The sequence below is a fragment of the Cuculus canorus genome, chromosome 22, assembly GCF_017976375.1.
Source record: "Cuculus canorus isolate bCucCan1 chromosome 22, bCucCan1.pri, whole genome shotgun sequence".
NCBI lineage: Eukaryota > Metazoa > Chordata > Aves > Cuculiformes > Cuculidae > Cuculus > Cuculus canorus.
In genome coordinates, this window is record NC_071422.1 from 4,123,852 (window position 1) to 4,147,229 (window position 23,378).

The window sequence follows — 23,378 nt, forward strand, 5'->3', positions numbered from 1 at the left end:
TGGTGAGCAATCAGACCTTGCTTCCTCTGAAAATAAGTCATCATTGTGCTTCAGCTTCCCTCCACCAGTCCCTTCCTGATCAAAGGGAGGGACCAGCTGCCCCCGGAGATGCTTTCTTGTAACTGCTCAAACTCAGCAAGTTGCTCAGCATCCCCCAATTTCTGCCCATCCTTGGAGACACCATCCAAGTGATACAGCCATATCCTTGAGTGCAGCACTTTCAGGCAGCTTCACTTTACGTCTCAACTTCATCTCCCCCCTGTCACAGTGACACAGCCCCACAGCGGCGACAGCCCCACATCATATTTCTGTGTGTGGTGTATTTGTTTTTGGGGCCTGTTGAATGGTAAATGTGAAAGGGAAGGGGACTCCTTCCTGTTCTTTCAGAGCCTGTCGCTGTGCCCTGCTCGGCTTCAAGGGAATAGCCGGCAAAGCGGCTGCTTTCACAAATAATGGCTTCATTAGATTGAAAGAAGTGGACAGTGACCTCTCTGAAATGGACTTTCTGACCCCTGCTGACCTCTGGCCCCGGCTCTGACAGCCTGTAAATCTTCCTCCTTGCAGCACGGCCAGGGTGAGGGCAGCAGAGCTTTGCTGGAGCTCAGCACTGGCACTGCTGCCCGTGGTCCAGCATCGCAGACCCCTGTACAGGCAGCACAGAGATGCCCGGCTCTCGCCAGGTCCTGAGCCCGGCAGGATGAGGCCCCTGGGGCATGAAAAGCTCAAGACATGGGCCATGGCTTTGGCAGAGATTGGGACTAGTGTCCTCAATGTGCTGCAGACCCCATTAGGAGCTGGTCCTGGGGAGCTGAAGGACCCTGGGAATGTTGTTATTGTGACTGTGGCTCCAGTGTGATCTTCCAGCACAGTCACCATCACCAGTCCATTGGGAAGGCACTGACCAGCTCAAAAGCAGCCTCTGAGCCTCTGTCAGTGTGAGCTGAGCCCTTTCACTGACCATCGCACAGATGCAGCCCACAGGCACACACAAACCTCCTCCGGCCCCCATTGAGCCTGCATCCACCTCCCGCCCATGGGCACAGACCCTTCCCTGCAGCCCCAGCACCTCCTTCCCACCTATGCAGCCCAAGGTGCTGCCAACCACCACATCACCTCACCACCCGATCTGCTGGTGGAGAAACTGAGGCACAATGGGGATCCATGGCCAATGGGTGGGAACCCATGCCAGGCTCCCCACACTGGTTCTTCCCTGAGGCTGGCCATGGCAAAGCCCCGGTGCCAGCACCGAGCCCAGCACACCCCAGCACCACCCGCAAGCCTCCTCCCCACCCTTGCACGCTCGCTGCTGACCTTTGGCTGTGAAGCAATCAATAACGGAGCCCATGGTGCCGCTCTTCCCCCACACCCCCAACTCGCATCATGCCTCTAACAAGCCTGGTCAGTATTGAGGGATGCTCTAGTACCTCCCAGCGCTGGGGTGCATTGACCCACTGGAGACACAGGTGTGCTCTCATGCATGCCCTAACTGGGCACCCCTTCCCCAGCACCCCAGAAATGCTCTCCTGGGGCTTCTCTCTGGCTCTGGGTCAGTGACAGGTGCCTCACACTTCTTGGTTTGAGGCTCTGGGGTGCCCGTGGTGGGGATGGAACAAGGCCATCCTGCTTCCATCAGAAATAGGGTTCCCCAAGGCATCAATACTTGAAAAGGGAAGGATGAGAAGCATGTCTGTGGGGTGCTGGATGCCACCCAGCACCAGGGCTTCGTTGCCTTTTGGATAAGGCTGAAAGAAGTAAAGGCAGATAGAGATGGTCCCGGCCTGGAGTAATGCATTGTGCCCAAATTCAGCAGCTTCTTTTCATATCCCTGTCTCCCTTCAATAAAAGCCCTTGGGCAGCAGCTGATCGATCAGCTGCAGAGCATGGATTGATCAGGATTTCAGCCCCATACATATTCCTGCTCTCTGATAAAGGGAAATCGATAGCTGAAAGAGCTATTCCTCCAAGGCAGCAGCCTTCAGCAGACCAGGGCTCACAAGGCTACCTTCACCTCCTGAGTACCCCCACCCCAGTTCAAGCCTTGCTCCCACCAACAGCAAACCCAGGCAGTGAGAGAGAAAATTGCTTTGGGGGAGCTGGGCTGGGGAACGGTGGGGGTACGGCAGGACATTGGGAAGAGCCTCTCCAGCTGAATCTCACCTCCAAGGCATTAGCCTGCCCTGCAGCTTCCTCCTTGCACTCATAGTCTGGCAAAGGAGTTTTCCTCCTTCTCAGGGTGCTGGAGGCTCCTAAAAGCTCCAGGGAAGACAGGCCAGCTGGTACCTCTGCAGCCCAGCACCACCAAACGCCAGCAGCTGCAGCCAACACCACCCTGTTCTCAGCCTTTTCCCCCAGTGCTGAGACCTGAAAACTCGTTGCAGGTGTGGCTGGAGCAGCACCCTCCAGGTGCCAGATTCCCCCCACCATGCTGTCACCCCCTCCAGGCTCTGCAGCCTTCGGCTCTCCCCAGGGAACTGGGGTGCTCTGGGGTTTCAGGATACAGGTTCCCATCCCAGCCTTCTCCCTGTTCTAACCCCAGCACTATTTTTGTCTCAATCTCTCTCTCTGCCTCCTTTTACTGTTACTTTTTGTTGTCCTTCCCATCACCTTCCAGTCTTCCTTCAGAGAGGGTGACAGAGGGGACTCCCCTGCAGACCCTGCCCTGGATGATGCGGGGCTCCCTCCAGCCCTATGTCTCCCTCTTGGGCATCGCAGCTGAGCCCATCCCTGTCCCCACAACATCCCCAGTGCTGTGTCCCTGCCTTCGAACACAGTGACTCAAGCTCTGGGTTTGCCCCAGTGCCCCTCCAGTTTTCCCAGTGCCTGGGGAACTGGTTTGCCCTGGGGAGGACCCTCCCCAGTACTGACTAAATCCTTTCCAGACAGCCCTGACGGTGCCGGGGGACACGGCAGGGAGCTCCTGTTCCCCGCAGAGCCACAGCCATCTGGCTTGGCTGGTTTGGCATGTACACACGCTTGCACACATGTGCACACGCTTGCACACGCTTACACACTGCAGCCGGCCCCACTCCCTCCCATCGCTGCCCTTCAGAGGAGCCCATAGCGCAGGAGGGATGCAGGGGCCGGATCCTGCTCCTGTGCTGGGGCCATGAGGATGGGCAGCAGGGTCTTGTGTGGGTGTTCAGCTACACTTGGACTCCCTGGGGAACCCTCTGTGTCACCTCTGTTCCCAAGCGTGGCAGCAGCAGCAACCTGAACACCCACCTGAGGCTGCATCCAGGTGAGAATCATAGAATGGTTTGGGTTGGAAGGACCTCAAAGCCCATTCAGTTCCACCCCCTGCCATGGGCAGGGACACCTCCCATTGGATCAGGGGCTCCAAGCCCCATCCAACCTGGCCTGGAACCCCTCCAGGGATGGGGCAGGCACTGCTTCTCTGGGCAACCTGGGCCTTGGATACCTTTGGGCGCTGCTCCATCCCAACAGCACCCATCCCCGCATCCTGCTGGCACCCCAAGCATCTCACTGACATACAAAGGACACGATGGTCCCTGACCACCTTCAGCTGATGCCGAGGTTGCGGTCAGTGCGTGTTTTTATTGAATAAACCTTTCCACATCTGCTGCTCACCCACCCGCAGCAGGACGCAGCCCCAGCCTAGCACAGCTCCACAGGGAGGAGACAGAGAGTCCCTGGTGTCCCCAAGACATTGTTGTGGGTGTTCTTCGGAGGGACATGGGACACAGGATGAAGCCACCTCCCCCTGGTGCCTTGCCACTGCATCCCTGGGGGCCAGGGGCTGGCTGGGCTGCTTGAGCCCCGCTCCCTGCGGCTCTGGGGGTCAACGGGCTGCTCCCCCCCAACGGGGACCAGCACAGGGGCTTCAGAGACCCTTGAGGGCTGGCAAAGCTGACGCAGCAGAGGGTGGAGGACAGCAGAGCTGTGGGTTCTCCATCCTTGTCTGAAGCCCGGTGCTGCTGGCCAAGGTGAAGAGGGAGCTCAGCTCTGCCTCAGTTTCCCTGGCACGCAAGCGGTGTCACACAGAGGTGGGTGGCCCCAGGCACACCAGTTGGAGCTGAGCTGTGGCTGCTTGCGTGGAGCTGGTGGTGGCTGAGGAGGCTCCGGGGCTGGGCCAGCAGCAGGGAGTGGTGGCCCTGGGGCAAGGCTGGCACCACAGCGGGGCACCCTTAGGTGTTGGGGAGGAGCAGGAGGGCAGGGCGAGGATACAGGGCGGGTGCTGGCTCTGCCGTTGCTCTGAGCCCCGCCAGGAAAGGGCCCTGCGCCCCGGGGGTCAAGTCTCCTGTGGTGGCCCAAGGCCACTGTTACCCCAGTTCTGTCCCCAAGCCAGCACGAAGCCCTCCGAGAGCATCAGCTCTCCGAGACCTGGGAGACCTCCCAGCACTGGGAATGTGCTGAGTGCTGGGGGCCTCTGCATGGGACCCCCATGTAGGTGATTAATGAAGGTACAATCACAGCTCTGGGGACACTCAGCCTCTCACCATGGAGTTGGGGCACATCCAGCCCCATGGTTTGGCCAAACCCTCCCACTGCTGTGCCCCCCAGCAGGTTGGTGGTACAGAGCTGCGGTGGCAAAACCGGGCACCGTGATCCCCTCTGAGGCTACCATCACCCTCCTCGAGATGAGTGGCAGGGAGGGGACAGCGGGCTGGGAGTCCAGGGGGGTTCTGAGCCACCCAGGTCATCCGGGCTCCCTCCCGGCGCTGCTGAGTCGGAGGAATGGGAGAAGCTGGGTGCTGGGGAACCAGCCTGACCGGCTCCCCGGCTGTCAGCACCTGAGGAATGCCAAACCTCCGCTGCGCCAGGGCTGGGTGCTCAGGGCTGGGTGCTCGGCGAGGGCTGGGTGCTCACCGGGTGACTCTGCCGGTCCGCCCAGCCGTGGCGTGCAGAGAGCAGCACTGCTCGGCACGGCACAGCACCTTGGTCGGCACGGCACAGCACCCCACTCGCCACAGCACAGCATCCCGCTCGCCACCCAGCTGGCACAGTGGGACCCTCGGCTGGCAGGTACGTGGGTGTGTGGGGTGGGGGGACCCCCGGAGCAGGGTGCTGCCCGGGCTGGCTCGGTTTGCATGGGTGCTGATAGAGAGGGAATCTTGGTAGTGTTGGGAGCCACCCGTGCTCCCGTCTTGGCTGCCACCCATGGGAGGTCCCCCACGCTCGGATCCACACCCTGGCTCAGCGGGTGCTGGGATGGGGATCAGGATCAGCACTGGTCAGGGATGCGGGATGGGGCTGGAAGGTGAAGGCTGAGCCCTGCTCTGCCCTTTTCACCTTCAATCCTCGACATTAAGGGGTTGCTGGGGCTATAACCCTGCTCCTGCCACCAAAATGGGTCCCCAGAGCCACTGAAGTTCTTCCACCACCAACAGCCTCAAAACTCAGGCTGGGGGGGACAGCGGGGCTCCCCTGTCCCCCTCCTCCTCACAGGACACATGGCTCCTTGTGACACAGCTCCGCAGGGGGAGACAGGGGCAGCAAGGGGAGGTGGCTGTTCCCCTGCCCTCCTTCTGAACCCCAACTTGCTCAGCAGCCACCCAAACCAAATCCTTGATTCTCCTGAGGGCGACAGGTCCGCTCTCACCCTGCGGCAACAGGGCTCAGCCCGGCATGGCTGGAGGCTCAGATTAATCCGTGGTCACTGGCTCAAAGGCAGCCGCAGCCGCTGCGCTTGGCCTCTCCATCTCTTCTGAATATTAACGGCACCTCGCGCCTTTCTCTTGGGTGCTGGGAGACCTCGGCTGGGTGCTGGGAGACCATTTGGGATGACAGGCGGCAGCGAACAATCTGACCTTGGCTTGGCTGGGGAGGATTAATTAGCCATGTTGGGTGCCCCAGTGTGGCAATAGCACTGGGATCCAGTACAGCATATGCTGGTGGGCAGGGATGGTCAGCAGGAGTGGCTGGAAGTCTTCAGGGTCTTATCCTTGCGTCCTTGTGTCCTCACCTCCTTGACCCACTGTCGCAGCAGGAAATATTTGGGTCAGAGCAGGGCTCCAGGGTCAGCTCCTTTTCCAGGGTTGGATCCAGGGTGGCACTGGGTACTGGATCCAGCTGCAGGGATTGGATGGGAAAGACAGACCTGCAGATCTTTGGAAATCCAGCTCCAGGCAAGCAGCTGAGTAAGCACGTCCCGCCTCCCCCCAGCGCCCGGGTGCTGCACGGAGCTGGCATCCCTGTCCTGGTGCCACCCTGGAGCCACAGGCATGGCAAGGCTGAGCACCAGCAAGCGCTTGGGAAACCAGTGCTGAAGCAAGTCCAGGGTGCAACTGCTGGGTGCCAAACAGCTCCGACTCCAGCTTTGGCTCCAGCGAGACGGCAACACTGCAGGGCAGAGAAGGGCTGCGTCCCTGCACAAACTGCACTGCCTTGGCACCACCAGGAGCTTCCCCGGCACGGTGGTGTCCATGTGCCAGCCTGACCCTGCTCCTGGCTGTAGGCTTTGACACCTGCCTTGTCCCCAGCACATTTAAGAGCTTTTCCTCTGTGCTGCCGAGTGCATCCATCCCTCTTCCACACACAGGTGCTGTGACCCTGGGGATCCAGCTGTAACCCTGGGGATCCAGCTGTGACCCTGGGGATCCAGCTGTAACCCTGGGGATCCAGCTGTGACCCTGGGAATCCAGCTGTGGCTTTGCCCATGCAGATGTTCAGCCCCACCCAGGCTGGTCCCAGCCTCGAGCGGCGCTGACTGTCCCAGACAAGGTCTCATCGTCTCCTGGAAAATGACACAAACCCTTCCTATCTGTACTGGAAAGACCTGCTGGGCCAGGGAGAGTGAGACACGGAGGGCGCGGGGCAGGCTGGCAGGAGGGGCAGGCAGCTGCCTGCACCCCACACTTCTCTGCCTGTCCCCAGCAACCCCGACCCCCCCTTAGGGGCTGGTAAAGCCCAACCTGCAGCTATGGGTGGGAGCCCAGCCCCAGGTGGTGCAGGATGAGGCCCTCTCCCAAGGTGTCCCAGGGAACTCAGCCCTGGGGGCCATGTAGGGAGGTGTCCTCACGCCCAACTGGGAGACCCCAAGCTCAGCCTTGTCCTTAGGCTGAGCCTAAAGCCTTGTCCTTGCTGCTGTCCTCGTAGCCAGGCGGTGACACTGAAGAGCTCCTAATTGGGAGATGCTGAGATGCCGCCTCGCTTCCAGCTCCCTCCTCGGCACCTGCTGTGTCAGCTGCTTCCCAAACCCAGCAATAAAACCCTTCTGGGGCAGGCACGCAGCCACCTCACAGTGACGCCTCCGCCAGCGTTGTCCCCAGCTCAGGTGGTGTTGGTGGTCCTGTCCCCTGCCCTGGGGATGGCAGTAATGCCCACCCTGAGGCACCCAATGCAAGGATGTGGGAGCCGGGTGCTGGGTAACCCGCTCGGGTCAGGGTGCAAGCACTGGGTGATTCGTGCAGCTCATTTTTCTCGTGCTGATGCAGCTGCAGAGGTGGATGAAGCCATCCCATCTTTGCTGAGCAGCAATAGGGAAGAGTCAAAGGAAGATGTTGCTCAGGTCCCCACCTACTCCTGTGAACACCAGAGCTGCCCCAGCCCTGCTCCTGGCCCCAACCATGCTCCTGGTCCTAACAAGGCTCATTTTTTTTTTTCCCACAGAGCAGCTTTCCTGTTATTTTGGGGCTTGTTTATTTGCTGCATTTGCTGACTCGGCGCAGGCCTGCCACCTGCCTGACTCATTCTGCAGCTTGGGGCACGGCACGGCTCAGGAACAGCATGGCCTGGCCGGATCCTGCACACTCAACTGTGCTGTGCTGGCCTGTTGCGCTCTGTCAGAACCCATCCTGGTGGCATGACAGAGCTTCCCACCATCTCTGTTGGATGCAGATGTTGGCATGAGAGGGCAGAGGGGCTCGTGGTCCCCCCTCATCCCGCACATGCCAGGATGGATGACATGAGCTCCCCAAGAACTGTAAAGAGCCCAAAAACCTCTTCCTGTGCTCATGGGACCCCCCCCCAAAAAAAAAACAACAAACACCCTGTAGGATCAGGGGGAGATCTAGAGGGGTCTCAGGGTCTGGTTTGGGGTCTGGTTTTGGGAGACCTTATTACTCTCTACAACTACTTGAAAGGAGGTTGTGGAGAGGAGGGAGCTGGGCTCTTCTCCCCAGTGACAGGGACAGGACAAGAGGGAATGGCCTCAAGCTGCGCCAGGGGAGGTTCAGGCTGGATATCAGAAAAAACTTCTTCACAGAAAGAGTCATGGGGCACTGGAACAGCTGCCCAGGGAGGGGGTCGAGTCACCTTCCCTGGAGGTGTTTAAGGAACGGGTGGATGAAGTGCTGAGGGACATGGTTCAAGGGAGTGTTAGGAATGGTTGGACTCGATGATCCAATGGGTCCTTTCCAACCTGGTGATTCTATGATTCTATGATGATTCCAGGGCTGGTCTCTCTAGGGTGATTCCTGCTGAGTTCTCCCAGGGTCTCCTTCTCCCCCTGCAGCTCTGCCAGCCCCAGCGCAGCAGCCGCAGGAGCTGAGCCCGGTGGTGTGGGGCATTACGGGGTCGTGCATTCCCTCCCTTCCCACTCCCCCAGCATGGATTCACCGTTCCGGCACGCCAAGGCCAGGGGCTTCATCTCCAGCACAGAGTTGAGCATGAAGCAAGCAGCGTCAAGTACGCCAGGCACGGAAGGCAAATCCCGGTTCCAGAAGGTCTCCCTGGTGTCACGGCGGCTGGAGAGCTCAGGGAGCGCGCGGGGACGGGATGGGAGTCCCTCTCGCGTCTCCCTCCTGCTGCAAGCCTGGGAGAAGGAGATTGTGGAGAAGACAGCATCCGGTCCTGCCACCCTGACACAGCGGGAACGCTCATCCTCCATCAACATCCGCAAGGACTTCACGGCGCATGGTCCCATCTTCTCACAGGTCTATTCCCCTGCACAGAAGCCCCGGCGGCAGGACGAGAGGGGGAAGACAGGGGCTGGTGGCGATGCTATCCCTCAGCCAGCGGGTGCCCATGATGAGATGCCCATACACAGGGAGAGCTACGTGCATGGCACCCTCCTCCCCACCCAACCCACCGAGTGCCCCTCAGCTTCTGGTGCCCCGTGCGTGGCCAAGCCCAGCCGCGTCCCTGCCCTGCCCAGGGCCAGGCACGTCACGGTGCTGCGGACGGGCAAGGATGCAGCCGGGCCTGAGCCAGGGCTGGCGGAGGGGAGGGAAGCCCAAAATGGGGTGCACGACGCTGCCAGCACCACGATGGCCCCATTGCAGCAGGAGAGCCATGAGCAAGACGGCAGTGGCTTCGCTGTGGCCACAGCGGGCAGCAAGAGCGCATCAGGCACCACAGAGGCCACGGCACTCCCAGCTGAGGGATCCCCCGGGGAGAAACACTTGCTGCAAGCTGAAGCCACGCCGGCAAATGCAATCCCAAGAGACAGCGACAGGCCCGGGGACCCGCAAACCAGTATAACCAGCTGCTCACAGTGTCCCTTGGAGGACGCCGGTGGCCGGGCTGAGCCAACTGACGTGGGAGAGGGAAGCATGGCAGAGAGTGACGGCACCATTTCAGCCACACCACCAAGGACAGAGAGCCCCCCAGGAGCTGGCAGCACCCCTGAAAACCCCTTCTCTGAGGCAAGCAACAGTCCAGAGATGAATAATGGTCCAAACAATGGTCCAGAGACAAACAATGGTCCAGAGACAGACAATGGTCCAGTGACAAACAACGGTCCAGAGACAAACAATGGTCCAGAGACAAACAATGGTCCAGAGACAGACAATGATCCAGAGACAGACAACGGTCCAGAGATAGACAATGGTCCAGAGGCTTCACATGAAGTACCAGCATCTCCAAAGGCTGAGGTTGAGCTGAAGGGGGGTGAGATGACAGGGGACCCCCAGAGCACAACCCAAGAGCCTGAGAGCAGCCCGGAGCTCCCCGCTGAGCCCCCAGCCCCTGACCCACTGGTCGAGAGCCCTCCAGATGCAGCTGAGGAGGACCCTGAGCTGCTGGTGGACATGGAGGTCTTTGTGGACACACTACGCAACATGGAGCCCTCAGAGATGCGGAAGGCACCCAAGGCCCCACGCCAGCCCCGGCCATCATCGCTGGGTCGCTATGCTGCTCTGCCCCCCATCCACGAGGACCGCGTGGCCCCTCGAGCCTCCGTCTCCCTGCCTGATGCCCTGCGCGACCTGCTGGCACGGGGTCCAGTGGGGCGGCAGGAGGAGAGCCCTGAGGAGGAGGTGGAGATTGAGAACCCTTACCTGACCCCCAGTGAGCGCGCGTTGATGGGGTCCCACCACAAGGTGCCCAGGGAGAGTGTGGCTGGCAATGGTCGGGGCGAGGAGGGCTCACTCCTGGCAACACTGAGGCAGGCAGGAGCAGAGGAAAAGGTCAGACCGGAGGCTGGTGTCTTGGCTGAGCGGAGCATGCTCTTCCGAGGGAATGTCCTCAAGGGCATGGCACTGCTCTCCCACTTCTTGGAGCATCGGACGGCTGCGGCTGACGAAGTCAAACCCTACTCACGCCTGGACAACAGCGTGCTCTACAGCCGCCTCATCTCCCCCAGCACCGCCCCGCTCGAGCTGCTTGGCAGGGACAGTGGGAGCGTGGCCTTGTCCACCCCTGGGGACCACAACGAGCTGGGCCCTGGTGACCACCCTGGCCCTGAGATGGCCATGCTGGAAGCCCTCTGTCCCATCCGCATCGCTCCTGCCACCGAAGAGACAGAGAGTGCCATGGCCCTGTGTTCCACTGATATCCCGGTGAGTAAATGCCACAGCGTGATGCCTGGAGAGATGGTCTGCCCTCCTGGGCACACAAGGAGGTGGTGGGGTGTGAACCTCCTGAGAACCTTTCCCTGATCCCAGCACATGGCTGTGCTTCCCATCAGAGACCCCATGGGGTGAAAGCTCCTGGTGCGAAAGGATGGTACTGGGAAGAGTGATGGGAGGGTACTGGGATGGGTGGTGAGAAGACAGTGGGATGAGTGATGGGAGGGTACCAGGGTAGGTAATGGGAGGGTATTGGTGTGGGTGATGGAAGAGTACCAGTGTGGGTGATGGAAGGGTCCCAGGTCAAGTGACGGGATGATGCCACCATGAGTGATGGGAGGGTCCCAGGATGGGTGACAGGAGGGTCCTGAGGTTGGTGGGGACGCTGATCCCCAGTGGTGCAGGAATGCTTGAGGTGTGGCTCCTTGGGGCGGTGGGAGGGATTGGCAGACACCAGACCAGAGGCTTTGGCTGTGGCTTCTTAGTGCTGCGGGGAGATGGCTGGCACTGACATCCCTCTGTGTTCCTCACATGCCCTCGGGTGTTTGCAACAGGAAGACAAGGAGGGCTTCAAGAAGATAAACGTGAGACCTGGCAAGGTATAGGGAGCGTGGCGGGGCCGGGCTGGGCTGGCCGGCTGGGGCACGGTGCAATGTGGTGCATTATGGTAGCATCTTCCTGCTGTCACCCTCTCCTAGATCATCCTCTTCTCCGAGGCCGGCTTCGCGGGCCAGAAACGGGAGATCTGGGGTGACATCCCAGATGCCACATCCTGGGAGCTCTCGCACACCATCTCCATCCAAGTCATCCGAGGCGGGTAGGGGATGGCAGCAGGGTGAGGACATGGAGGGAGGGATCGGCCAGGGCTCCTGCTCTCCCTGTGCTGGGGATGGCAGCTGGATCGCAGTCTGGGATTCAGGAGTGACTGTCCCACGTGTGACAATGACTGCGGCTGCAATCCAGCATCGCGGTGGTGGCAGGACATCCCCACCCATGCTCTGCTCCGAAGCTCCCGATGGCTGTAAGTATAAGCAGGGTTTCCCCCACTTTGCTCCCCTCTTGCTCCGAGGTGGGTGATGTACGAGAAGCCACGGTTTCACGGGCGCAAGTGCGTGCTGGCTGAGGGGGACGTGGAGATCAACAACCCCTGGACGGCGTACGGGCAGAGCGGGCAGCCCCGTGGCAGCCAGCCCTTCCGCATCGGCTCCTTCAAGAGGGTGGTGCAGGTGAGCACAGGGATGCCCCAGACCTCCCACTCCCCTCCCACATCTCCCAGCACCCATCAAGCTGGAGGTGCTGGACACCATAACACAGCTCTGCCCCACACCAGGATTACCGCACCCCTGAGATCAGCCTGTTTGCGGAGGAGAATGGTGAAGGTGCCCGACTAAAGTTCACCGACTCGGCTGAGGACACTCGCGTGCAGGGACAGCCGCTTGCTGCTGCCTCCATCATCGTCCACTCAGGCCTGTGAGTGGGACCGTGGGGCTGAGTGGGTGCTGGGTGGGCTCCAGTATGGGCTGGAGCAGGCTGTGATGCTTTCACTCTCCTCCCCAGGTGGCTGGTTTACTCCAAGCCCTTCTTTGATGATGACCCTTATGTTTTGGAGCCAGGCGGGTACCCCAGTTTAAAGGCTTGGGGAGCAAAGGATCCATCCATCTGCTCCATGCATCCCATCAGGCTGGTGAGTGCCGGTTGCTGGAGTGCAGTTACTGGGGTGTTGGGACCATATCCAGCCCTGGGCATGACAGGTGAGAGCATTTCCCAGTAGCTCCCAGTTCCCATCAGTGAGAGCTCAGTGTGGAAACGTGCCAAGCGTGGCTCTGGAAAGCGCTGCTGTGGGGCAGTGGTGGGAAGCAAAGTCCAAAAGAGCTTATTTCTGAATGAAAATAACCCCAAAACCAGCTCAGGCTTTAAAAGGGGAAGTGGGATGTCCCCATGCCGTCCCTTCTTGGCACCACAGCCTCACTGGGGCTCCTTCTCCTTACAGGGCTGCCCTGTCGTGGAGAGACCTGGCGAGCCTCAGGTGAGCGTGGGGCCAGTGTCCGAGAAGCCGGCAGGGCCAGGGTGCCTGTGGGACCACACTCACCCTGCCGTGTCCTCAGGTGTTGATCTACGAGGCTGCAGGTTTCCAGGGTCGCAGCTTCACCATCAGCCGAGACATCTATGACCTGAAGCGCTTGCCAGGGCCGGCACTGCCCACCGTGGGCTCCTTGCATGTCCTTGGTGGCTGGTGAGTGGCACGGGGTGGGCAATCCCGCTGGGAAGGTGACAGCTGCAGGAAAGGGCTTAGAGATGCAGGATGGTGATGGGCAGTTTGGAGAGAGGGTGACACTGGAGAGGCATGAATGATGTCCCTGTGTCCCAGCATGTGGAAACCCTCCGGAGACCTCACTGTCTGTATCTGATGTGCCACAGCTGGGTCGGCTACGAGAAGGAGGGCTTCCGTGGCCACCAGTACCTGCTGGAGGAAGGGCAGTACCAGGACTGGAGGCAGTGGGGCGGCTACAGCAAGGAGCTGGTGTCCCTACGACTGATACGGACGGTGAGGACAGGGGTGGTGGCATCACCTGGGGACGATCCCAGAGTGGGCAGGGAGAGCCAGACCCCTGAGTCCCATTCTCATCTTCCCAAAGGAAGCCCGCCCAGCCTGCATCAGGCAGCTGGGCATGGTCTGAGTCCCCCCAGACTCATCACACACAGAGGTCAGCCTACCCAAGGACCCTGAGGCCAAGCAGGACCCTGGCTGCGTCTGTGGAGAGCACCTGGCCTGCAGCCCCTTCCCCTCAACAGACCGAGGGGCTCAGGGTGGGCTCCTTCTTCCCACAGGACTTTTCCAGCCCGGCGCTGGTCCTCTTTGAGGCCATGGACTTTGAGGAGGGCTCGAGTGTGGAGCTGAGCGAGGCGCTCCCCGATACCCAACTGGCCGGTTATGGCACTGTCACCCAGTCCATCCATGTGCTGAGCGGCGTGTGAGTGCGGGGACAGGGAGAGGGGGGACAGGGGTTTGGAAAAGGAGTCCTGAGCCAGCACCCACCCTTTTCTGGCAGGTGGGTGGCCTACGAGGGCACCAACTTCTCAGGCGAGCAGTACATCCTGGAGAAGGGGGTGTACCGCAGCTGCGAGGACTGGGGCGCCATGGATTGCCACATCGCCTCGGTGCAGCCCATCCTGCAGGTGAGAGCACCAGAACCCTCCTTTTTGCACCCTCCAGTGTTGCCACACGTGGGGCTGGTGGAGGCCAGGGCAAGACATCAACCAACCCCACTCTGTCTGCTTCCAGGTCGGGGAACACAACCTCTGCTACGTCTCCAAGGTCAGTGGCAGCAGTTGGGGAGGGGAATGTGCCCACCCCGGGGTACGCAGTCCTTTGGAGGTGGTTGTGACGATTTGTCCCCCTCACTGAGCCCTTCTGCTCCCCCTCCACAGATCCTGCTCTTCTCAGAGCCTGACTTCTTGGGGGATCACATCGCCTTTGAGGAGGACCAGGAGGTCCTGCCCACCACCTTCGTCCCACACTCCTGCAGAGTCCGTGGGGGCAGGTAGGGCATCCTGGGGCATTGCTGGGGATGGGGAGCCCACACCGGCTGGCCGCTATGAAGGGGCTTCCCCGGGAGGGTGGGCAGGACGAGGGTGCTGGGGGGCTGCAGGAGGGATGGATGCCCACCTCAATGGCAGTGTCAGCCTGGACATGCTCCTCTCTGGCAGCTGGATCCTGTTTGATGGGCAAGCCTTCGCTGGAGAGCAGCACGTGCTGTCCGAGGGTGAGTACCCCACGCTCAGCGCCATGGGCTGCCTCTCCTCTACTGCCATCTGCTCCTTGAAGAAGGTCCCAGTGGTGAGTTCCAGCCCACCCTTCCCTTCCCACCAGGGCCAGGGTGGAACCCCCCACCCACCCAAGAACCTCCTTCTTCCCATCCTGCGGGTACCCCCAGTGCTGGCTCTCCGCTCTTGGAGCCCTTCTGCACCCATGGGTGCTTGCTCCTCCTGCCTGCCCCACTCACGATTCATCTCATCCCTCATCCTGCAGTTTTTCTCGGAGCCTTCCATCTTCCTGCACGGGCTGGAGTGTTTTGAAGGAAAGGAGATTGAGCTGAACAATGAAGTGCGGAGTCTCCAGGCAGAGGGTTTCAACAACCACGTGCTGTCAGTGCGGGTCAAAGGCGGGATGTAAGTGAGCCTCAGAACTGCTCTCCCCCGGCTAGTAGGTGCCCAGGGGTAACTATGCTTTGTCCATCCCATCCTGTCCCATCCCATCCCATCCCATCCTGTCCCATCCCATCCCTTGCAGCTGGGTGCTGTGTGAACACGGTGACTTCCGAGGGCGCCAGTGGCTGCTGGAATGCACAGAAATCACCAACTGGCTGACATACAGTGGGCTCCAGCATGTGGGATCCCTCTATCCCATCCGCCAGGTGAGTGCCAAGATGGGACAGGGCACTGGCATTCAGGCAGGTGAACCCTAAGACCCTCGACAAGCAGCTGATGTGGAGCTGAAGAGCTGCCAGTCCCACTGGCTGGGAGGAAGATGTGGAAGCAGCTCTGGGTGAGGCAGCGGGGGACAGCCTGAGAGCAGCAGCATGCTGCTGACAGCCCTGACCTGTGAAAGGCGTCACCAACCCAGCATCGTCACCCCCACCCTGGGAGTGGCTGTCGTGGCGACGAAACACTCCCCATAGGCAGGCACCTTGCAAAATGCCCCAACATCCCAGCGTGGATGAGCCATGCCAGCTACCAGAGACAGGCCATGGCCACAGCCGTCACCCTGGGGACAGGCAGGGACCTCATGGGGAACATGGAGAGCCATGGGACCTGCCCAGGGGATGAGGGCATCCTACCAGGGGATGAGGGACCTGCCCAGGGATCCTACCTTCCAAGGCAGAAGCCGGGTGAGGTCCTTCCTCAGCCAGCCGCAGGCAGCAGTGATTTTCAGTGCTGGAAAATGTTTCTCTCTTTCCAGAGACGGATCTATTTCCGCATCAGGAGCAGGGAGCTGGAGCTCTACCTTTCCGTTCCCGACGATGTGGAGGACATGAAAGCAGGGCGGGTGGTGGTCTCCAGCTTGAGCGAGCAGAGCAGCTCCATCTGGTACTATGAGGATGGGCTGATCAAAAACCAGGTCAGAGCTCGCGTGTGACAGTCGGCACCATGGAAGGGACCAGGGGAGCTCCTGGCAGGACTCCTGTGGGGTACTCCCCACCCACAGCCATCTCTGAGGGCTTACAAGAGCCTTTCCCAGCCTTGTCCCCAAGTCCCCCTTGGAGACATGAAGGCATCTCTGCCTTACCTCAGTTCCTGTCACTCTATCTGTCATCACCTCTCATTGAGGGGTCCTCCTGCTCCTCCCATGTCCCACCCCAGAACCAGCTGCCTTGACAGGGAGCCCCTCTGAGCTCCAAGCCTCCGCACGAGGCAGAGGCGATGGAGGGCAGCAGGCTGACCCAGTCACTGCTACTCCTTGCAGGTGGCTCCCAACATGAGCCTGCAGGTCATCGGGCCAGCCGGGAAGGGTGCAAAAGCTGTGCTATGGTCTGAGACCCGGGTGCCACGTCAGACCTGGAGCATCGATTCTCAGGGACGGATCCACAGCCAGATGTTTGAGGATATGATCCTCGATATAAAGGGTGAGGCTTCAGCACCAGCAGAGGCTGCTTTCCCAGAGACCCCCAAAACTGTGGTGTTTGGCTGTGAGATGGGACACTCACTCCTTTATGACCATCGCGGTCATTACTTGCCCTCCTGAAACTCTCTCCTCACTCCACAGGTGGACGATCCTATGACCATGACCACGCCATCATTTGGGACACGGCCGAGGAAAGACCCACGCAGATCTGGGACATACAGGTGCTATGAGAGGGCAGTGTGTGGACCTCACACCCAGAAGTGCCACAGAGCAGGATGGGGGCGGGACACCTCCTACCCCACACAAGCTGCACCCAAAACATCCCTCAGCCTCAGCTGCTGGTGTGAAGGATGCCCACCATCCTCTCCATCGACATGGGGAATGCCCTCAACCTCCCTCCTGGGGAGCCCCATACCTGGCCTGCAGAAGACCCTGTGGACACGACCAGCATGGGACCCTTCAGAGCATGTCAAAGCCCCTTCCCCACCAGCTTCCTACTCTGAACTGTATTTATGTACGTGTGTAAGATACGGTCCCCTCGCCTGGGCCAGCTCTGCCAGGGTGTTTGGTGTCCTTGTCCCTGCACTGGCCACAGCCTGGCAGCCCCTATGCCCCCCTACCCCAGCACCTTGTCCCCACCAGCGCCACAGCACTGGGCCCAATCCTGCTCCCAGGATGGGCTCCTGATGCCCTCTAGTGTCCACAGGCTACGAGCAGCACCGGAGCCCCGAGTTTTGAGAAGGCAGACACAAGCCAAGCTATGCCCCAAGAGCACTGGGGGCTGCTGGACCCCACCAGCTCTGGTGGGAGCTCATCCTGCTCATGCTGCAGGCTCGGCGGCTGCTCCAGTCACATCACCCCAGGGTGAGCTCTGCGTTTAGCATCCACGCTGCAAAGCTGCGTCACGGCTCAGGTCACTCATCTTCAAGGCCCCCAGGACAGAGGTCTCCTCCATCTGGGTGAGGGCAGGAGCTCCTCAGGGCCATGACTCAGAGCCAGAAGGGATGTGGGGTGGGAAATCCATACACAGAGACATCAGGCACTCACGTCCTTACTGCTGGGGAGAGGAGACGGCTGCCAGCAAGGGCCTGGTTTGCTGAGCAGGTTGAGCCCAGTTTGGGGACAGTCACCACATCGAGACAGTGATTGCTGATCAACCCTGCAGCAAATGGGGTCTGTTCTGGCAAGAAGAGACAGCACAGTGCTTTCCTGGGAAGCTTCCTTGGCAGATTCCGGAGCACCAAGATCCTTCCATCAGGCATCTCCAGCTGGCTGGGCGGCTGCCCTGGCTGTTGGCAAGAGCCATCATCAGATCATAGAATCATTCAATAGTTTGGGTTGGGAAAGACCCTTAAAGGTCACCTAATCTGCCCCTTCTCGCAATGAGCAGGGACTTCAACTCGATCAGGTTGCTCAGACTCCATCCCCCTTGGCCTTGAATGCTTCCAGGGCGTCTACCACCTCTCTGGGCAACCCATGCCAGTGTTTCACCACCCTCACTGTAAAAATTTCTTCCTTATATCTAGTTTAAATCTGCCTTCTTTCAGTTTAAAACCATTGTCCCTTGCCCTGTCACTATAAGCCCTGGTAAAAAGCACCTCTCTATCTTTCTTAGAAGCTCCCTTTACATATTGGAAGCTGCTCTAAGGTCTCTCTGGAACCTTCAGTTCTCCCTGGAACCTTCAGTTCTCCAGGCTGAACAACCCCAACTCTCTCAGCCTGTCATCGTAGCAGAGGTGCTCCAGCCCTCAGATCATTTTTGTGGTCCTCCTCGCACCCAAAAGTCCACGTCCTTCCTGTGCTGAGGGCTCCAGAGCTGGACACGGCACTCCAGTGGGGTTTCATCAGAGTGGAATAGAGGGGCAGAATCCCCTCCCTCGCCCTGCTGGCCACACTGCTTTTGATGCACCTCCGGTGAGGTTCATCTTTATGTTGAAGCTTGTCCCCCAAGGTTGCCCCAAGACCTGTTCTGCCAGGTCATGCAACCACAGGACAGGAGAGCAGAGTATAAACCACTGCTTGGAGAGGGCAAATCCAGGCCTGTGGAGCAGGCACTGAGCGCCACGCTACGCACCAACCCCAGCCTGCAAGGAAACGCTGGTGGCAAAGCAGAGATCAACTAAGCATGGAAGCCACCAGAGAAGACCCAGATCTGCAGGGAAGCCACTGCCACCCTGTAGCGAGTCTGTGGCACCTGGAAATCACAGAATGGTTTGGAAGGGACCTCAAACCCATCCAGTTCCACCCCTGCCATGGGCAGGGACACCTCCCACTGGATCAGGGGCTCCAAGGCCCATCCAACCTGGCCTGGAACCCCTCCAGGGATGGGGCAGCCCCTCATCAACCTGTTCCAGGGCCTCCTCACTCTCATGGTGAAAAAATTCTTCCTAACGTCCAGTCTAAATCTGCCCCTCTCCAGTTTATACCCATCGCCCCATCACCACAAGCCTTCGTAAACAGTTCCCCCCCTCAGCTTTCTTGCAGCCCCCTACAAACACGATTCCCACGGAACGCTGGGACGCTGCAGGAGAAGGAATAAACTCCCAGAACACATCCCCCGAGGGGCAAATCACACCCCCACTCCAGCCCCGGCCCCGCTTAGAACCGCCCCGCCGCTCTCCCGCCCTTTTATCGCCCCTGCCAGGCTGTGATTGGCTGATCGGGAGCCCCGCGGCGTCTGATTGGTGGAGAGCAGGGTCCGCCCCGCCCCCCCGGGCTCCCCCGGCCGCAGCTGCCAGAGCAGCCTGAGGGGCGGTCGCCTCCAGGGAGGGGGTTGTGGCCCTCTGGTCGTCTCTCATGACGTCCCACCTGGAGCTCTGTGTTCAGCTTGGAATTCCCAACATAAGGAGATGGAACTGTTGGGATGGGCCCAAGGGGGTCATGGAGATGATGCGAAGGCTGGAACACCTCCTGTACTAGGACAGGCGGAGAGTTGGGATCGTTCAGCCTGGAGAAGAGAAGGCTGAAGGGAGACCTTAAGAGCAGCTTCCAGGGTTGAAAGGGGCTCCAGGAAAGCTGGGGGGGGCTCTGGATCAGGGAGTGCGGGGAGAGGATGCGGGAGAGAACAGTTTTGGGCTGCAAGAGGGGAGATTGAGATGGGATTTTAGGAAGAAATGTTTTGCTGTGAGGGTGGGGAGGCCCTGGCCCAGGTTGCCCAGAGCAGTGGGGGCTGCCCCATCCCTGGAGGGGTTCCAGGCCAGGTTGGATGGGCCTTGGAGCCCCTGAGCCAGAGGGAGGTGTCCCTGCCCAGGGGGTGGGACTGGCTGGGCCTCGAGGTCCCTCGCAACCCAAACCATTCCATGATTCTATGATCCTTGGGGATCCCTTCCAGCTCAGGTCATTCTATGATATGATTCCATGACCCAGAGGTCTCTACACCAGCACTTTATTACTCAGAGCCTCGCAGCGGACCCACTCCCAGGGCCTTGCTTTGAGACAAGGGTAGAGGCAGAAGGGCGAGGGAAGCAGGAACTTGGAGCAGAGGGAGGCAGGGATGGCAGCATGCTCTGTGGTTCGAAGGTCTGAAGAGATGCTGGGGTAGGGTACATCATCTTGTTCGTCCAGGGTCAGCGCAGCTGCAGGAAGAAAGCCACAGCCAGGCCCAGGGCAAGGGAGAAGAGGAGTGGGCTGCTACAGGGGGGGCTCAGGCTGACTACAGCAGGGTGTACAGTGGTGGGTTGGGTGGTTGAGCCCACCTCCGCCTGGCCCAAGGGCTGGAAAAGAAAACAAAGAGAGTTAGGCATTGCTTCAGACTGGAGCACACAGCAGCACAGGGTGGAATTGAGCACCTTGATCCAGTGGGAGGTGTCCCTGCCCATGGCAGGGGGGTGGAACTGGATGGGCTTTAAGTTCCCTTCCAACCCAAACCATTCTACTATTTCCCCCCTTTAGAGCCCTTGCCTGGCTGCTCTGGGGAAAGAGCGGAACTGGGGCACCCCAGTGGCCATCCTGCCGCTTCCCACTGCCTTCTCTCCCTCGGCAGGCTCTCCTTCACGGCATATGAAGAAATCACCACTGGTTGTGGGGTTTTCCCAAGGCAGAGAGCAAAGTGAGCTCTCCCACAGTCCCTTGCCCTGTTTCTAGCCAAGGGCTTTTAGAAACTTGGCGGGGGGGGTGGGAAAGGAGAAGCCAGGGATAGTGTCTGCTCCTCCGACTGCTGCAAGGAAGTGTCTGGGGACACGGTGGCCCATGGACCCTGCCGTGGAGGATGTGGGATGCAGGAGCAGAGCTGGCGAATGCTTGTGCTGGAAGCAAGAGGGAAGAAGAGGAAGAGGGATCCCTGTACCCCTAGCCTGTCGCAAGCAGTGGGTGTGTGAAATGTAACACCACTGGTATAGTGATTTCAGGGCAGTTTCCTTCCCTTTCTAAAGATAGGCACCTCCCAGATTATGGTGTTTGTGTGAATCCCTCCTGCCCTGGTTGTGCAGGACCGCTCACTCTGGGGTTTTGGACCTTTCCTAGGACTCCTCGTGTTATCGGCTGTGCCTGTGAATGGTGACTGAAGCAACAAGGTGGAAAAGGGATGCTATTTCCCTCTGTGAACGAGGGTTTGCAGCAGTCCTCAGGTTCCTCTGGAACTGAGATGGGACCCCGATGCCCAGCTCTGCCCCCACCCAGGCACTGTTGCCCTATGAGGGGTTTGGGCTGGTTTGCCCAGCCACAAAGCGGGACTCCCGAAACATAAATGCAGCCCATGGAGCTGGCAGCAGGTCGCAGCTGTGTGGAGATTGTGACCAAAATAAGCACAGACAAATCTGAGCCCGTTATCTCAGACTGCCGAAAAAAAATATCATCCTGACAGCTGCTCTGAACAGCTCCCTGAAAGCACCGGTGCGTTCATCCATCCCACGCAACAGTCCCCACCCAGGAGAGAGTCAGCATCCGCTAGCGCAGCAGTCAAACCGAGTCCCCATGGAGGGAAAAAACCTCCAGCAGGGAGAGATCAGGGGAAAGCACAGAGCTTTATGCCCATCCAGCATCCTCACAGCTGTGACAAGCATCCCTAGAGTCCCAACAGCCACAATCAGCATCCCCACCCTAGGTACGGGCTGGCACTCGTGTGCAAAAGAGAAGCCGCAGGGTGGGGTGGAGAGCTAAGTGTGAAGGTTACAGATACGAGTGATGCTCTTAAGTAAAAGAATGCTTTAAATAAAAAAGCAACATATGGAATTACTTAGACCTTACCCACTGCAGTGCAAAGCCCCTGGTAAGACAACCAGGGTTAAAGTTGAATAGAAAGTCAGATGCTCATGTTTCCAGTTGAAGGCAGAAATCATCCCACCAGTTGAACCCTATAGCGTCCCAGTTGCCATCCCACAGAGCTGGCTGGACCCCCAGATTTCATGGGGCCCCGTGCTGTGGGGTTTCTCTTACCATGCAGAGGACAAGCAGGGCAAGCAGGAGGAGCAGGTGGGTGCGCAGAAGGGGCTGCATGGTCCGGCCTCAGCTCACCCTGTACCGTGACCCTTCCTCATCTGCCCACAGCGACTTCAGTTAGAGACTTTAAGCACAGCGGTGCCCCGATCTCACCAATCACACCTTCCTTTCCTGCACTGTCCCCGCCTCCCCAGAGGGCTGTTTGAACCCCTGACAGTTTGGGGAAGTCACAACTGTTGCTGATGCTGTGAGGGAGAAAGTGCAAGATGTGGCATAGGGGATCTCCAGACGGGAACAACACCACCCAGCCCTTCCGGCCCCACTTCTCTGGAGCCATTGATGTACATCACTCAGCATGAGATGTTCCCTGGCACGGCTGCCAGGCAGCTCCAAGCGTGACATGCTGGCCACCACCTCCAGCATGAAACCCCCCCAGGCTGAGATCTGCTTCTCACCGGGGGATGCCTGTCCTGTGTCTCACACCACGAAGGATGAATAGTCATTATGGGTTAAAACTCACCCTGGTTGACTGGATAGGGTTTGCAAATCGTGGCCAATGTTGTTTCAATGAGGGTTCTGCCTTGAACCACGTCACAGACCTTCTTGCCTGCAACTCGGCAGAAGCTGGGTCCGAGTCATCCCTCTGGATTTCAGTTACATGCCTGGAATAGTCTAATCCAGGTAACGGACCAGGGAAACGCTTCCTTCCAGCCTCTCAGTATCCATCTCCTCACAGCAGATCTCTGAGCACCCTCACCCACTCAGCTGCAGCAGCCGGAAACAAAAGGGATTTGGTTATTTTGAGAGTGTTTGAAATAAGTAAAGCTGCTGAAATGTGCTGAGCACGTTCACCTAGTGTCTGGTTTCGTGTCAGTGAAGTGCATCACAGCTCAGTGAACCGTTGCCAGTCTCTGCCCAGAGCTGAAGGCTCCTCTACAGCAAAGCTTCACACAATATAGTTAATTTTTCTGCTTCGTGGAAGCGTCAAAATGAAAGTCTCATCCCATAAAAGGTGCAAAAAATCACACTGTCCTGCTCCTCTCCAGCTGGTGAGGCTGAACTCTCCGGAGAGGAGAGCAGCATGGCAGGATGGGGATGTGCAGGGATGGCTCTCTGGGTGGTGGCAAGCTCTGGGTAGGGTTTGGAGCATCAGCGAGGCGATTCAAGTCTGTTGTAGTTCCCGGGTGAGGGAGAGCATCGCTAGAAAACAGAGACAAAGGACACAGGTGAGGGAATTGGGAGGAGCTAAGCGTAAGATGCCTCTGCTCAGGCTGTGCCGAAGGTTGTGTCTGAGCTGTAGCTCAGGCTGTGTGGAGGAAAGGAAGCGTGGCTGCACATTGTGCTCTTGCAGTGGGAAACGTTTGAAGCACTCTGCTCTACAGCTCCCTGAAAGGTTGTAGTGAGGTGGGTCTTGTCTCTTCTCCCAAGGGAGAACAACAAGGGACAGGACAAGGGGGAACGGCCTCAAACTACGGCAGGGGAGGATCAGACTGGCTATCAGGAAAAAATTTTTCGCAGAAGGGGTCATGGAGCCCTGGCAAAGGCTGCCCAGGGAGCGGGGTGGAGTCCCCATCCCTGGAGGGGTTTAAAAGACAGGTGCTCAGGGACATGAGTTAGTGGTTGATAGGAATGGTTGGACTCAATGATCCAATAGGTCTTTTCCAACCTGGTGATTCTATGATATTTGAACA

General features: G+C 59.1%; 2 protein-coding genes and 1 long non-coding RNA gene across 12 annotated transcripts in view; 1 reads left to right on the forward strand and 2 right to left on the reverse strand.

Moving 5' to 3' along the window:
* The first annotated feature begins 3,591 nt into the window (after positions 1–3,591).
* CRYBG2 (crystallin beta-gamma domain containing 2) lies at positions 3,592–17,766 on the forward strand. Of its 3 annotated transcripts, none has more exons than XM_054086634.1 (20): positions 3,592–4,983; positions 8,353–10,679; positions 11,243–11,287; positions 11,387–11,505; positions 11,758–11,914; positions 12,019–12,158; positions 12,246–12,372; positions 12,679–12,714; positions 12,794–12,921; positions 13,107–13,233; positions 13,518–13,660; positions 13,739–13,865; positions 13,972–14,004; positions 14,118–14,230; positions 14,397–14,526; positions 14,719–14,858; positions 14,980–15,103; positions 15,649–15,807; positions 16,153–16,312; positions 16,453–17,766. In XM_054086634.1, the coding sequence occupies exons 2-20, from the start codon at positions 8,508–8,510 to the stop codon at positions 16,539–16,541; spliced, it is 4,269 nt and encodes a 1,422-aa protein (XP_053942609.1). In that variant the 5' UTR covers positions 3,592–4,983; positions 8,353–8,507; the 3' UTR covers positions 16,542–17,766. The 3 variants fall into 3 exon arrangements, with proteins under 3 accessions (XP_053942609.1, XP_053942611.1, XP_053942610.1); XM_054086636.1 differs by having other exon boundaries at positions 8,507–10,679; XM_054086635.1 differs by having other exon boundaries at positions 3,593–4,983; positions 8,414–10,679.
* On the reverse strand, positions 12,721–15,699 carry LOC128854310 (uncharacterized). 3 transcript variants are annotated; one of them, XR_008453343.1, is made up of 5 exons: positions 15,559–15,699; positions 14,693–14,832; positions 14,356–14,507; positions 13,726–13,859; positions 12,721–12,963 (listed from the first exon to the last, which is right to left on the reverse strand). It is a non-coding gene; the product is annotated as an uncharacterized LOC128854310 (long non-coding RNA). The 3 variants fall into 3 exon arrangements; XR_008453342.1 differs by having other exon boundaries at positions 12,925–13,149; XR_008453341.1 differs by having other exon boundaries at positions 12,925–13,152.
* A 1,914-nt stretch (positions 17,767–19,680) lies between the features above and the next one.
* CEP85 (centrosomal protein 85) overlaps positions 19,681–23,378 on the reverse strand; it is a 33,403-nt gene continuing 29,705 nt past the window's right edge. For all 6 annotated transcript variants that reach the window (XR_008453289.1, XR_008453290.1, XR_008453288.1 and 3 more), the window contains 2 exons: positions 21,685–22,887; positions 19,681–20,024 (listed from right to left, as the gene is read on the reverse strand). The gene's annotated coding sequence lies outside the window, so the exon portion shown is untranslated. The remainder of the gene's footprint in view (positions 20,025–21,684; positions 22,888–23,378) is intronic.

Coding starts and splice junctions, on each gene's coding strand:
- CRYBG2 (XM_054086634.1), top strand. CDS start 8,508: ATGGATTCACCGTTCCGGCACGCCAAGGCCAGGGGCTTCATCTCCAGC. Junction 12,159..12,245: donor ATCATCGTCCACTCAGGCCT/GTGAGTGGGACC, acceptor TCTCCTCCCCAG/GTGGCTGGTTTACTCCAAGC. Junction 14,859..14,979: donor GTGCGGGTCAAAGGCGGGAT/GTAAGTGAGCCT, acceptor CATCCCTTGCAG/CTGGGTGCTGTGTGAACACG.